The following is a 14008-nucleotide window of genomic DNA, read 5'->3' on the forward strand; positions in this document are numbered from 1 at the left end:
TATATATATATATATATATATATATATGTATATATAGTATATGTATATATATATATATATATATATATATATATATAAGGTGCCTTCCAATAAGCGACTCAGTATAACACAGTGATTATCTCACCTTTAGAGATGTAATACACTATGTCACATTGTGTTATGTCTCTTGTTGGAAGGCATTCATTAATTCCTGAGAATTCAAAAATTATATTTTATGTATTAAATGCTTATGTATTATGCTTTTACGAGATTCAAATATTTGTAAAAACATATTAATTATTTTATACAGTGCGAGGAGGTGGAAGAACGACGACCTTATTATTCTCCACATCGCGATATTCATCCCCACGATGTCATCTATGCTCAACCGGTGACCATCAAGCCAGTAGGCCGTCCACTTCCAGCCATACCTGTGAAACGACCTTATGGTCCAGCGAAACCCATACCACTTCCTCCTAGTTTTGGTTCTTCGTTGGGACCTAATGTTTTTCCCGGATCCGGACCGACGTTCGGTAGACCTCCGCCTATATTCGTCGGGCCTTATCCTGGATACAAGAAACCCGGTCTGTCTCTCCCACTAGGATCCAAACCCATATACGAACCCAGCATCGAGTCCGATTTCGAGGATAAATTTATCGATAAGAAGCAGGTGATCCTCCATCAACCGACTGCCGCAGGTGTTCAGCAACACGTTCATCATCATTATCATCATGGGGATGCCGGTGGCACCATAGCGCACAATCCCGCCGTCGCATCATCTCCTCCATTCGGTGGTATCAACAATTATGGTTATGGAAATAGCGGTACTTACGGCGGCTTGATCAATGATTTCGAAGATTACAAGAAAACGTTCAATATCAAAACGCCCAGCAACAATGACCCGTCGACCTCTTCCTCGTCCGCAAAGGGTTATGCCGATCGTTACCCTACTTATGTGAAACCGAACAGCAAACAGTTTACTCCTGGTGGACAATTTGTCTCCAGTCAGTTCTTGGAGAATGGTGGTTCCCCCGGTGATTATTCATTCAATAACGGTGCTGACAACAGTTTCGGTTCCTCGTCGTACGACGATTGCGTATGCGTACCATATGATCAATGCTTGACATCTAATCACGTAGGCCGTAAAGACGATCTCTACTTGGCGATCGATCCGCGCAATCTCGACAAGGGTATCGAGGCCGAAACTGACGAGATAGTAATCACCGACGGAAACGGCACAATGACAGTCGTAAGGGTACCCAAGGGAGCAAACGAGACCGAGCAGATCGTACAAACGAAAAACGAGCAGGAGAAAACAGAAGTTACGAAGCGAAGCAGCAGGGATGTCAAGCATGTTACCAAGAAGGACGACGAGCAGGTGATACAAGAAGTAAGTTGACACACTATTTCTCTCGCTTTTCTTGCGAGTTTCGAGCGGACGATGTGACATCAATGTATAAATTATCAAACTTTGACCGTTATTTAGATAAGAGATATTATTTTAGATAAGAGATTAAAATTTAGATTATATAAATTATTCGCATCGGAAGTTCGACTCATGTATTGATTAAATTATCGGACGTGTAAAATGTATGGCTACTTGTAACAAATATTTAGCGCCATTGTTCTGTAACACGTATCGCTCAGTTTGACACTCTCAGTCAGTCTGTTTGTCCTAGACAACACAATTAAACGTCCGTATTAGAAACGATAGATTAGATGTCGTCGTAGTGGAGGACATCGTGTGATCTGGGTCGAACGAATTTTAATAAAGCGAGGAAAAGCGACGAGAAAGTTTCGACTATAATCAACATGTTAATTCTCCCGGAAAAAAACGGAATTGGGATGAAAGAGAGAGAAAGAGAAATAGACCTCGGTTCTACGTGAATTTGTTCGTCTCTCTCGTTGCAGAGACTGACGATAGGAACCGGCAATCTGGACTCCTCGAAATTGAACGTGAAGCCGACTTGGGGCGTCAGTTTCGGCCTACCGCAAACTGGTGTCGGTCCAATCGCGCCCCATCCTGGTTATCCCCTGGGAATCCCGGGGTACGGGCTGGTTGGCGGACAGGGTATAAATTTAGGTCCGGTCGCCGTGAATCCGCTCGTAGCGGTACAGGTCACCAAAGACGAGTACGGCGAGAAGATCATCAAGCCTTACGTGAATCTTCATGTAACACCCAATCCAGGACTTATTCACAAGTTAGGCCATCTCCTGGCTTACAAGAAATATGGACTACATAGCAGTCATTACGATGCTCATTATGGCAGTCATTACGGTGGACATTATGGCGTTTACGCTCCTCATTATCACACGCATCACGAGAGACCGATCTATCATTATCCGTCCAGACCACCGTTCTATCCATCATACAATAATCATCACGAATCGATTTATTACAAGCCTCACAGCGGACAATACTATCCTTCCTACTTACACAAGGACGATAACGACGATTACGATGACTACGATTATTCGAATGATTATCAGGATAATTACTATAGAAACGCTCGTGCGAGAAACGCGTCAACGACGAAAGGTAGACAATTCTTGACAAAGGATTTGTCGAAGGTTTCGCCGGAAGGACTGACCAGCAACGAACGACAGAAGAGCGGAAAGATTACCTTCTCAAATAGAAGGAGACGCGACACGACAGCATTTAACGAAACAACATCGGAGGTAAGGATACGGTTGGTTGGTCTGTTCGCTCTGCTGAACAGACTTAACCGTTGTAATAACGAGGTTGTAGAACCGCTGCAAAGCGGCTGAGGCCATCGGTGGATGACTCAGAATGACAATCACGGTGGTACCGACTCTGCGAATTTATGAAACGCGAGACTGTCAAACTGAGCAGCGGTGTAGCAAAGATAGAAGTCAAGAACATGATAAGTAAACTCGTCGTAAGTATGTCGGGACGAATCAATTGACTGATCCCTTTCTATTCGCAGAGACGATATGGACGTCCAGCTTGCAATTCTTATCACGTCTGCTGCCCAAGATCGCAGATAATAGGAGTGAAACACGGTCAATGCGGAGTTAGAAACGCACAAGGCATCAATGGCCGTATCAAGACCCCAATCTACGTTGACGGAGAATCCGAATTTGGTACGCGACTCCTAATATAATTAATTACTGAATGAATAGCATTTATAGAAAAGGATACTGTCAATTTGAATTAGATACATTTGGAGAAATTCTCGCGCCTCTCTGGGAATATTAAGATAGAAAACATAAAAACAAAATATAAACATAACTCTCCCTTTTTTGTTGTAATTTCAAGAATAGCAAACATTTAACTGATATTATTGCTTATCGATCGCAAATTAATAAATGCGCGTATTTTAATAAAACGTTCCTGAATGGAGAGATCAGTTATCATTATCGCAAATTTAATATTACTACTACAATATTAAATTTTTCAAACATTAATTTTTAATATGCTTTAAATTTTAAATACTTGATATAATTTCATATGCATTTGCACTGCTTAACAATATGATATTATTTGAGATATTTTTCACACATATGCATTATATAATAATTTTAAATATTTCATTACATGGCAATATTAAATTATAATATTATTGCTATATTAAATCGTTGTTAATTTAGGTGAATACCCATGGCACGTAGCTATTCTGAAGAAGATCACCACGGAAAGTGTCTATGTTTGCGGAGGTACTTTGATCTCGTCCCGACATATCATTACTGCTGCTCATTGCATCAAGAGCCATGCCCCTCGTGATCTTCGCGCACGATTAGGTGAATGGGATGTGAATCACGATGTCGAGTTCTATCCCTACATCGAACGCGACGTCGTGAGTGTCTTCGTGCATCCTGAATACTACGCTGGCACTCTTGCCAATGACATCGCTATTCTGACGCTGGATCATGACGTCGATTTCTCAAAGAACCCTCACATTAGTCCAGCCTGTTTGCCAAATAAATATGACGATTTCACTGGAACAAGGTACGTACTCTCCATAATTTATAAAATGGAAGAAATCATTGTGAAAAAAATTATTTTAAAAATTTCTTATTAATGCGTGTAGCGAGATTTCTTCTAAACTCAAGGTTAATGAATTTTAATTCTTATAATTCACGTATATTGATATCAAGTATTTCCCCAGAGAAAAGTAATTGATGTTAGTACAGCGACAACAAATTTTGTAGATAAATGCTTATAACATGAAATTTGAGACATATACAATAATATATATACTTAAAACGTGATAGAATATTTCTTGATAGAATATTTTATATCTTTAACCCTATATGGCTATTATAATGCTATAATATTCTTAATATAATTTCCAGAATTTAACAAGTTTTAGCCTAGTAGTTTAAAGCCTAGTATTATTTAAAAAACGTAGCAATAACATTAATTATCTCTTATTTTTCGTAAATACTTAATGTTGCCTCATATATACACGAGAAGAAGCAGCAGATGTTTCAGAAAAATTGATATAAATAACAAATTATATTCTATTATATTTTTAAAAAATTCCTATTATTAAGAGTCAAATAATCGTAAACCAAAAATCTTTCCGAACGGATTCTCACTTCTAAACGCAGTGCACTTTACTGAAATTTAACGTAATGTATGGCAGATGCTGGACCACCGGATGGGGCAAGGATGCTTTCGACGATCGCTCCAAGTATTCTAACTTGTTGAAAGAAGTGAACCTACCTGTCGTCAGCAACCATGTGTGTGAACAGCAGATGAGGCAGACGCGGCTAGGACACAGTTTCACGCTCCATCCGGGCTTCATCTGCGCCGGCGGCGAGGAGGGCAAGGATGCCTGCAAGGGCGATGGTGGCGGTCCTATGGTCTGCGAGCGTCAGGGCCACTGGCAGTTAGTCGGCGTCGTCTCCTGGGGCATCGGTTGCGGCCAACGAAATGTGCCTGGAGTCTACACGCGCGTCTCGCACTATCTCGACTGGATTCACCAGATTGTCGGATCTGTGAATTAATAATAAGAGAACATTCGAATCATATTTGACATAAAAAAAAGACAAAGTTCCATTTCTTTAAAATCGAATAATATTTTAATTTCGTATGTAGAGAAAGATATACATATTTATATATATTTATATTAAAACGGTTTATATTCTATTATATTTGCATATGAGCAAATTTTACTTGGAGGCGGTCGATTCAAAACAAATTTATTCGATTATTGCTCGTTCTTGTGTCATCAATTAGTTTCTCTCTTTTTTTATTTAAAAATCTTTAATTTATTGTATATAGATTTCTAGGAATACATTCCACTTGGCGCTCACATAACACTCGCGAGTATTATTTGTCCTTCACTACAGAAAAAAATAGCTTTGCAACTCTTGTAAAATTCTTTAATATGATTAATCTTGCCTTAATTTCTCACTGGATCTAAATGTGCTTAAATGGAAATAATTAGAACTTATACATATATTAAGAACTTTGCAACAGTTGCAAAGCTTTTTCTGCTAAATGCGGCCTTTGTTTAACACTTGACAAGTATCAAATAATTCCAAGAGTGTTAGAAACATCAAGTGGAACGTAGTTTCTTGATCGCGCGCCAAAGTCGGCGCCATTTGCGCACCGACTAGCGATACGCGGCACGCAATTCGCGAAATCTGATTCGAGCGTTCGGATCGTCGAGTAATGCATTTTCTTTGCAACAGTTTATATATATATTATATTTATCAATTTAATAAATAACTTACACACACATAAACTTTGTATTCCACAATCGCTTCTTTGCCCCGACGTTGCATAATTATGAGGTCTGTTCGCGTTGCTCGCACTTTTTGCACTCGACATCTTCGCTTTTTCTCTTTTCAAAAAGTCAAATATATACCTATCTCATTTTAAGTGTAAAAATATTTGGGGATTTCATGCAACGTGAACAGATCTATGATCGTCGAGAAGTGTGAGAATCACTTGGAATTTGCGCGCGATCTGTAATCGAATTTTCGTCATAAGAATAAATATTTGAATATCAGGCGAAAAGGGGAAATGACGGCAATAGTGATTTAAACGCGATAATATCTCGATATTTTCTTAAAAATACCTTCGTCCTGAGAAAGAGAATCTTGTTCGAGTAAAGTCACGACTGCAAATTTCCGCCATCTTGCAACAGTTTTCGAAAAATTATGCTTCAAGCGAATTTCGGATATTCTCGAACACGAGAGGATGTGTAGATCTACTTATATCTTTACAGAATACTTGAAAGATCAGGAATTCGAATGTCTTTCTCGATATTTTTCGAATATTTTATCATTGGAAAAGCCATTTTACAACTTACCCCTCATAATCGGTATTACGCGCATTGCTCGCGATATCGTCGCACTAAATTTGAATCGGCGAGAACATCATTCCAAGCTGCGCCGACCGCGTCCGAAAACGTCCGAGAACGATTTCAATACTTGTGCCGCCATCTATCACCTTCCAGCAGAATTAAAAAATCCACTTTATAACCTCTCTTGCAATCTTAATCTCAAAACACTGTTTATTGTTATACAAAATACGCATAATTTTCATAAAGTAGACGTTGATTTTAATGATGCATTTCACGGATAATCGAGGACAACATTAAGAAAAAATCGGGACAACAACTCGGTACACAGAATTAATCAGCAGGAAGAAAATTTGTAGAGAGTCAGAAATCTGGTGAATCCGGCAGTCGTTTACCGGGCAACTGTTCACAATGCCTATAAAATTCATCGGTCGCACGACGGATTTCAAGGGAAAGCCGTTATGGGAAATCGTGGCAAACTTGAAGAATTTTGGCGTTGGCAGACTCGTGATAAGAAATCGCTTTCAGAGATATCCCGAGCCTTGTTACATGAAAATACTGAAGGTCGCTGGGATGCCCTTACCCGACCAACCCTATGTAAGTGCTGAAAATAATGGTTGATCTTTCTAGCAAGAGAAACAATGTAACAGTAATCATTTCAGTAATCTTTATTTAATATGACAATCAATAAAAATATAATGATTTATTGTATATGAAGTCCGTTTTTTATCGTTTTTTCGATATTGTTTTTTCGAATCGTTTTTTACTCTCTGAACTGATACACATGATACATAGAAGTTGGATTAAATCAAATTATATTTCTTTCACTTCAATTTGTATACAGTATTTCGATAAAGAAAGACTTCTTGTATAATCTATATCTTTTATTGGAAAACATGCAATATATCAATTTTAATTTGTGTTGCATCTTCTAATGTAGTTGCATTGCATTGCTTCAGAGCGATCGCAAAGTTATGGTGTTAGTTGAGAAAGTCTTCCGTGGCAACAAAAGCTCGAAACCAGTGCAACTGGATGGTTCGACTTACAAGGCAGATTACGTGCTGATTCCTAAGGATCAGGAGCATATATTTCTTAATAACATGAAGGTAGTGGAGAAGAGAATCCTACCCAGGACAACGGAACTTCCACCATTATTCTCACAGTTGATAATAAATCAGATGAAGGCAAAAGGCATCGCTGTGTCCACAGAACCAAAATTAAATCTTCAATATAATCTCACAGCAACAGATATTAAGAATTACAGAATAGCTAAGGAAGGTGAAATCCCAACGATGAAATTGAACTTTAAGGTGGACGAGTCTAGTCCATTTTTCCCAAAGCCAGAAGAGACAGCAACCTTGTGAGGTTTTACATTTAATGTTGATATATATAGTTGTTAAGAATAAATATTTTATAAATTATTCTGAAGAGAAAAGCAATAAATTATTTTAGGAAGAAACGTAAAAAGAAAACAATCCGAATTCTCAAAGCTTCATTTCATTGGATGTATAAAATTCGGGAGCATCCATTTTTTCTGCACGAATGATCTAAAATTTATGCAAGAACCATTATTTATTTTTCAATTCCTTAATTATATACCAATAATACCTTCCAAAACTGACGCATCTCCTGAACATCCGTTTTTTTTCTAACAAGCCAACCACGAACATATCTCTGTATATGTAAAGCGGCCTCCTCTTTAGTCCACAACCACGATTTTGGATAAATTGGCCTAGGACTAAAAAAAAGATGTAAAATAAAATATAATTTTTAAAAACCGGGGTATGTTTTCTTCTTACTGCAACTTTAGCCATAGCTTGAATTGTGGTATGTTAAATACGCCTTGCCAAGTGCACAATCTATTCGGATGTCGCGAGTTTCGATTCCAAAGAATCTCCGCAAGATAATCCAATCCATTAAAGGAGCATTTATGTGTCTAAGTATAATAATTTTTTTTCAAGATATCGTTTGTATTTATTAACTCTAAAAATACACGCGATATCTGATGCAACATTATACTTTTAACGCATTTCGACGATCAGCTTCAAGTAACATTTCCTCCATTGCATTTAATAAAATCGGGAATATATTTTTATTTAAGTAATCCGGGATGTTTTCAGAATTCATCGTTTGCACGTTAAATATTCTATGAGTTTATCAAGCGAATACAGACACGAATCGACGTAAATTATTGCGAACTTTAGATAACTTGGATATAGAAATGAAATTGGCATGTCAACCTCAACAAAAGATGAAAGCGGGATATTAACAATGTTAAATAGACAATAAAAGTTGTTTAGATCACATTTCGCTATTTTTGCGAAATTGTGAAATATAATGAATGTGTTTCGTATATAAATATGTAATCTATGGAAGCGCGAATTATTATACATTCTAAATGCCCCGTGACTCTATAAAAAATCAATGTCCCATAACTTGTCCCAAAGTCAGGGAACAACTCCGTATCACAAGTATGTCTCTTTATAAGATGTCTTTGAACGCATTATTAATAAATGTTGATATTTTAAAAATATGCGTTTAATACGTTTTGCGTAAATGTTTCTATCTTCCTAAAATAGTCAAGGAATTTCCTAATGTGACGGACGGAATTTTTCCGCGGAAAAAGAACAATGTGGAACCGCGACTTCCGTCGGATATTATTTCAAGAACTATACGAAACGAACGTGTAATTGAGACAGCACATGTACCTATCAATGATATACAATCTAAAGAGTTAAAGGTCGAAGTGAAACCAGTGATTTTCTCGGAGTTTCCAATCGTTAAAGAACCAACTATCATCCCAACAGAAAAGATAGTTAATGATACTGAAGAAAAAATTGATTTGAAAAAAGAGAAATTAATCAAAGAATTCACAATTATCTCGGAAAAACTTGTTACTCCAATAAAAAAAATAACAAATCACGATGAAGAGAAAATTGATTTTATTGAAGAAGAATTAGTTCAAAACCCTACAATCAATCCGAAAAAATCTGTCAATCCAATAAACAAAATAACAAATTGCGATGAAGAAAAAATTTATTTTATTGAAGAAGAATTAGTTCAAAACCCCACAATCAATCCGGAAAAAACTGTCACTTCAATAAAAAAAGTAATAGATTGTGATGAAGAGAAAATTTATCTTGTTAAAAAAATTATCCAGGAAGAAACTATCCAGGAAGAAATTATCCAAGAAGAAATTGTCATTCTGACAGAAGAAATAGTAAGTCCTGATGAAAAAAAATTGATTTGATTACTGAAGAAGAAAAAATAGACCGAGAACCTGTGATCGTCCAGAAGGAAATCACTGTCAGTCCGATAGAAAGGATAACAGATCGCAATGGAAAAATTGATTTGAATACTGAAGAAGAAAAAATAGACCGAGAACCTGTGATTGTCCAGAAGGAAATCACTGTCAGTCCGATAGAAAGGATAACAGATCGCAATGGAAAAATTGATTTCGTTGAAGAGAAAGACTTAATTGTGGAAGGAATCGCAGAAGAACCTATAAAGGAAGTTCCGATTAAGAAACCTGAAATTATCAAAGACGAAATTGAACAGGCGCCAGAACCAAAAATTGAATTGGAACCGTCGCGAGAATTAGAAGAGCACTGTAATTAAGAATAATTATTGAGATATGACTTACAGAGAAATTTGACTGATGATAATTTTGAACGATAATTTTAGTGCCAGAGGAGCCCGTAGAATATGACGAAGAGGAAGAAGGCAAAATTGACTACGAGCAATATATCGACGAGGAATTGCAGGAGATTCTACCCACCGTAATAGCAAGGGAAATTCCAGAGCAGCCGAGGGCGATGTGTACTAAAACTTGCAGGTATGCGGCCACCTACGAGAAAATCGATCGCGAAAGACCTGTCAGACCACCGAGGGAACGAGAAGCAGTGACCGCAATGCCTGAAGAACGACCGGTTAGAGAAGAAGTATCTGTGAAACGAACTCCCGAGAAGCTGGCAGAACAGATCGTTTCGCGTAAACCTGCAGAAGATGCTTGCGAGGAGACATGTCCTCTAGTAAAAAAGCAGAAAGGCAAGCAATTTATTTATCTTCAGGAAAAAAAACTCAGTAAAACTTATTGTTTTTTATTGTATTGATCTTCTTTTCTGGAGATATTTATATATATTTTCCATTCCCATATATATATATATATATATATATATATATATATATATATCAATTTATGTTTCTACAAATCAAGGCTTGTTTATATTGCAGAACGCATTATGCGTAAATTGAAGATGCGGCAGCGAGTCGTAGATCATTATTATCTGACGAAAGGTTTCAGCTACTTCGAAGACATATGCACGTGTTCTCTGGCTTGTATGGTGTATACTTTGAGCAGGGATCCGTTTGTGAAGAGTATATTCGCGTCTTTCGCATTGTTTGCAATCGGATTGAAGCTGTGCTCCGAGCTGGATGCGTGGGAGATGCCGAATCGTGTTTCATAAGACCAAAATATCGATAATGGCCAACACGTAATCTTCACCTAAGCCTCTTATAGAACCGCGATAATTTGCATTTAGATTAACGAGACCCCATTAACCGAATGTGAACAATAACTCGTTTATTCAATATACAGCTATATACAATTTAAAATTTTATATACAATCATAGAGATTTATAAATAAATTAAGCATTTAAGATTATTTAGGATTTTACTATCTTTTGACGAAGCGAGATTCTGATAATCCATAACAACGCGATTAATACGAGTAACGCAGCCGCTGATAACAGGATTGCTAAATAATAATTCTGTAAAGCGCGTGTTTCATATTTTGGAAGAATCACACGCAGAACAATGTCATCTTGCCACTCGACAGTATTATTTCGATCCAAGACACTTCTGGCACGTCTAATGTGACTGCCGGGACAATCCAAAACACAGTCCACAGATTCTACGCATGCCATGGCCTTCACAGTGAGGAAAATCTCGTCGGTCTCTTTCATGCCCTCAAACATGAACGCCTGAAAAATTAGGTAGCTCTCCAATGGTGACATCGCATATTGCTCGCGAGGACAAATCTCATGCACGTCCGGATTTAAGCAACCATTCTTATCGAGAATCAATAGACTGTTAACGATTTTCTGCTGCTGTCGCTCCTCTACGTAATGCATTGTCACTTGTCCGATTTTTGAGTGTCGCCAGCCTTTGAACAGAAAGAATAAAAAATGAAAATTGAAATAATTAAGATTGCGTAAATAATTAATGTTCATCGTTTAAATCTATTCTCATATTTAATTAGTATAATTATATAGTTAACGATCTTAATTATATAATTTTAATTTGTGATCTTAATTATGTATTTAATCAACTTTTGCTTCAGATTACTTTTATATCAATTTAATAGGATTGTGAGATTGATTTTTCTTTATACATATCTCTTGTATCTTACTCTTGTATCTTACTCTTTGCGAGGTGAAATTATCGATTTAGCGAATCGTATGTTACATGAAGTAATGTCGATGTCCCAGGTACGCCATTCGTCTTACTAAAGAAATAAAAATGTACCGTCACCGTTCAGTACTAAAGCGCTTACTGTCGTTGCCGTTGATTAATACGCGTAACAAAATCTCTTCGCCTAAGACGACCGTGCCGCCCGATTGTATTTTCGTGTCGAAAATGTTTTTTGAGTCGTAAGTCTTCCTGAATAGTCCAACATCAATATTCAGAGCATTTTCAGCACCGCCGTTTAGCACGCCTGGTATGTTCCTTGCTTTCCTATGGGGGATACATAATGTATCTGAATAATTCGTTTTCCGCGTCAGACGGATGTTTATTTTTGCCATTTTTTGTCAGAAGACAAATGATGCGTCTTACGCTTCTAAAGTCTTTACGCTGATCTGTCTCGTATGATATGCGATTCTGTTCTGGGTCTTACATCGCAACGTCACCCTATGGTCGTCTTTCAGTCGTAGACCGGAGATCACAGGGAATCTCAGATCGAGGCAGTATGATTGGTTGTCATTCGTAGAACAATCAACAACTCCGCAATTCCAGACTTGGTCTTTCTCAAAACTAATGTGATAAGAGTCCCTGACTGCTATTGCTCGACAAGCATCACCCGTCACATTATCTATCACCGGTGGAACTGTATTCTTCACTTTGATAGATGCTCTATAATTATGGATTGTGTAATATGTGCATGAAATTATTATACGTATGTATACATATTGATTATCAAATTCAAAATATCCATCTCATTAAAATTAATTTAGTTATATATTAAATTTAATTGTCTCAAAATTAAAATTAAATGTGTGTGTGATCGATGGAATTGTTTAGTCTCTTAATGTAAAAATGTTATTTAAGATTCGAAAAATGCAAAGATTAGCTTATAGATGTGATAAAAAAAAAAGAGTTAAAATCCTCTTGAATTTCATTACCTGAAGAACAATTCGTCTCTCGTGTTCTGACAGGACATCTCCTCAACGCTAACGCGGTTTACGAAGGATGGTGATGTTTCACCAAAAGGAGGAGAAGGAGGAGGAGTCTGCGTTGTGGTCTGTTGAGGGTGTTTGCCTTGTTGGAAAGTAGGTCGACGATGATGCAGAGGTATTCGCAACCCGTCGCTCCCTGGATACCTTGTGTCGTACGGATCCTTGCGCGTGGGGATTCGCAAGGAATCCCGTTCAGGAAGATGATACAACGCGTTGGGATAGTTTCTGGTCTCGTTCGTTACCGCGACCGCTACGTTCCGAGCTCTGTTATCGATCACTTCCGGCAGGGAGAAATCCGGAATCGAAGTTGGAGGTAAATAACTGTTGTCATGAAGTATCGCTACCTTCGAAATGTTGTGTCTGCGATGGAAATTCACAAAGATTGCGTCTCGAGATTCAAATCCGTTCACGAGATTTTTCGAGGATATCATGCTGATGAAGAAGAGCCATTGATATATCTGCAACGATCACCCATTAATTTGATAAATTATCAGTTTGATAAATTAGTTTGATAATTATAGTATAATGAATTAAGTATAAAAGTAATTTAGCTTAAGTCTCCTTTTGAATGTAATTTAAAGTTTTTATATTTTCGAAAAACTTAAAATTTTTTTAAGATTGAAAATTAGACAATTTGATATTTTCAAGATTCACCTGTGCTGAGCACGTTTTGTATTGCGAATCATAATATAGTTGAGACATACTGAATAGCAGGGTGCGACTGACGATCGGCGAAGCCGTAGGTGGGCTTTTAAAGCGCTTTTAAAGTGCACATCTTCACAAAACCGGATCCCAGTGATCATTGTTCCACTCGGCGAACAAACATCAGTGAACATCGACTACCAGACGATTTAATAGGTACCGTATTTCGTGATTTGGTTGACGATCAGGTACTTAGCATAAAACATCATCCTCGATTTTAACGCGACTGCCATTAATAATGATAACGGCAGGATCTGTCGTCGTCACTCTCATGCTGTTCATTATATCTCGATCAATTTAGGTCAGAAGGTCTTTCTGTGACTCGCATACAGTCGCATGTCCATTTGCAGATTTCTAAGTTGACATCTCTGATATTGCGCACTTTATATTCTGTTTAATATGTTTTTCTAAAAGAAATCATTAAGTGTTATATCTTATATTGATAATGAAATATATATGCATACTCTCCCTCCCCCCCCTCTCCATTTAAATATGTATATATTGGGTTGTCCGGAAAGTTCGTGCCGATGTTGAAGGAAAATTGAAACGCAGAAGATTTAAATTTTAGTATACATTTATTAAATTATATAGGT

The 14008-nt window shown here is 37.3% G+C and overlaps 5 protein-coding genes across 5 annotated transcripts in view; 3 read left to right on the forward strand and 2 right to left on the reverse strand.

Annotated features, from left to right (window-relative positions):
- LOC105624318 overlaps positions 1-4953 on the forward strand; it is a 6493-nt gene extending 1540 nt beyond the window's left edge. Inside the window, exons 3-8 of the mRNA XM_012205676.1 lie at positions 290-1369; positions 1891-2518; positions 2564-2658; positions 2928-3084; positions 3592-3949; positions 4590-4953. Coding sequence (XP_012061066.1) covers positions 290-1369; positions 1891-2518; positions 2564-2658; positions 2928-3084; positions 3592-3949; positions 4590-4953 — 2682 coding nt within the window. The remainder of the gene's footprint in view (positions 1-289; positions 1370-1890; positions 2519-2563; positions 2659-2927; positions 3085-3591; positions 3950-4589) is intronic.
- A 1715-nt stretch (positions 4954-6668) lies between these two features.
- Positions 6669-7621, forward strand: LOC105624319. Its single transcript, XM_012205677.1, has 2 exons — positions 6669-6854; positions 7217-7621. The coding sequence occupies exons 1-2, from the start codon at positions 6669-6671 to the stop codon at positions 7619-7621; spliced, it is 591 nt and encodes a 196-aa protein (XP_012061067.1).
- Positions 7622-7741: 120 nt separating this feature from the next.
- LOC105624320 (IQ domain-containing protein K-like) lies at positions 7742-8384 on the reverse strand. Its single transcript, XM_012205678.1, has 4 exons — positions 8277-8384; positions 8057-8193; positions 7866-7995; positions 7742-7804 (listed from the first exon to the last, which is right to left on the reverse strand). The coding sequence occupies exons 1-4, from the start codon at positions 8382-8384 to the stop codon at positions 7742-7744; spliced, it is 438 nt and encodes a 145-aa protein (XP_012061068.1).
- A 271-nt stretch (positions 8385-8655) lies between these two features.
- LOC105624321 (titin-like) lies at positions 8656-10723 on the forward strand. Its single transcript, XM_012205679.1, has 6 exons — positions 8656-8728; positions 8837-9072; positions 9418-9477; positions 9552-9867; positions 9942-10304; positions 10491-10723. Exons 1-6 carry the CDS (start codon positions 8656-8658, stop codon positions 10721-10723), a joined length of 1281 nt encoding a protein of 426 aa, XP_012061069.1.
- Positions 10724-10922: 199 nt separating this feature from the next.
- Positions 10923-13549, reverse strand: LOC105624280. Its single transcript, XM_012205638.1, has 5 exons — positions 13418-13549; positions 12660-13171; positions 12094-12390; positions 11813-11994; positions 10923-11422 (listed from the first exon to the last, which is right to left on the reverse strand). Exons 1-5 carry the CDS (start codon positions 13547-13549, stop codon positions 10923-10925), a joined length of 1623 nt encoding a protein of 540 aa, XP_012061028.1.
- Positions 13550-14008: the final 459 nt, after the last annotated feature.

This window comes from Atta cephalotes (genome assembly GCF_000143395.1).
Source record: "Atta cephalotes unplaced genomic scaffold scaffold00075, whole genome shotgun sequence".
Classification (NCBI taxonomy): Eukaryota; Metazoa; Arthropoda; class Insecta; order Hymenoptera; family Formicidae; genus Atta; species Atta cephalotes.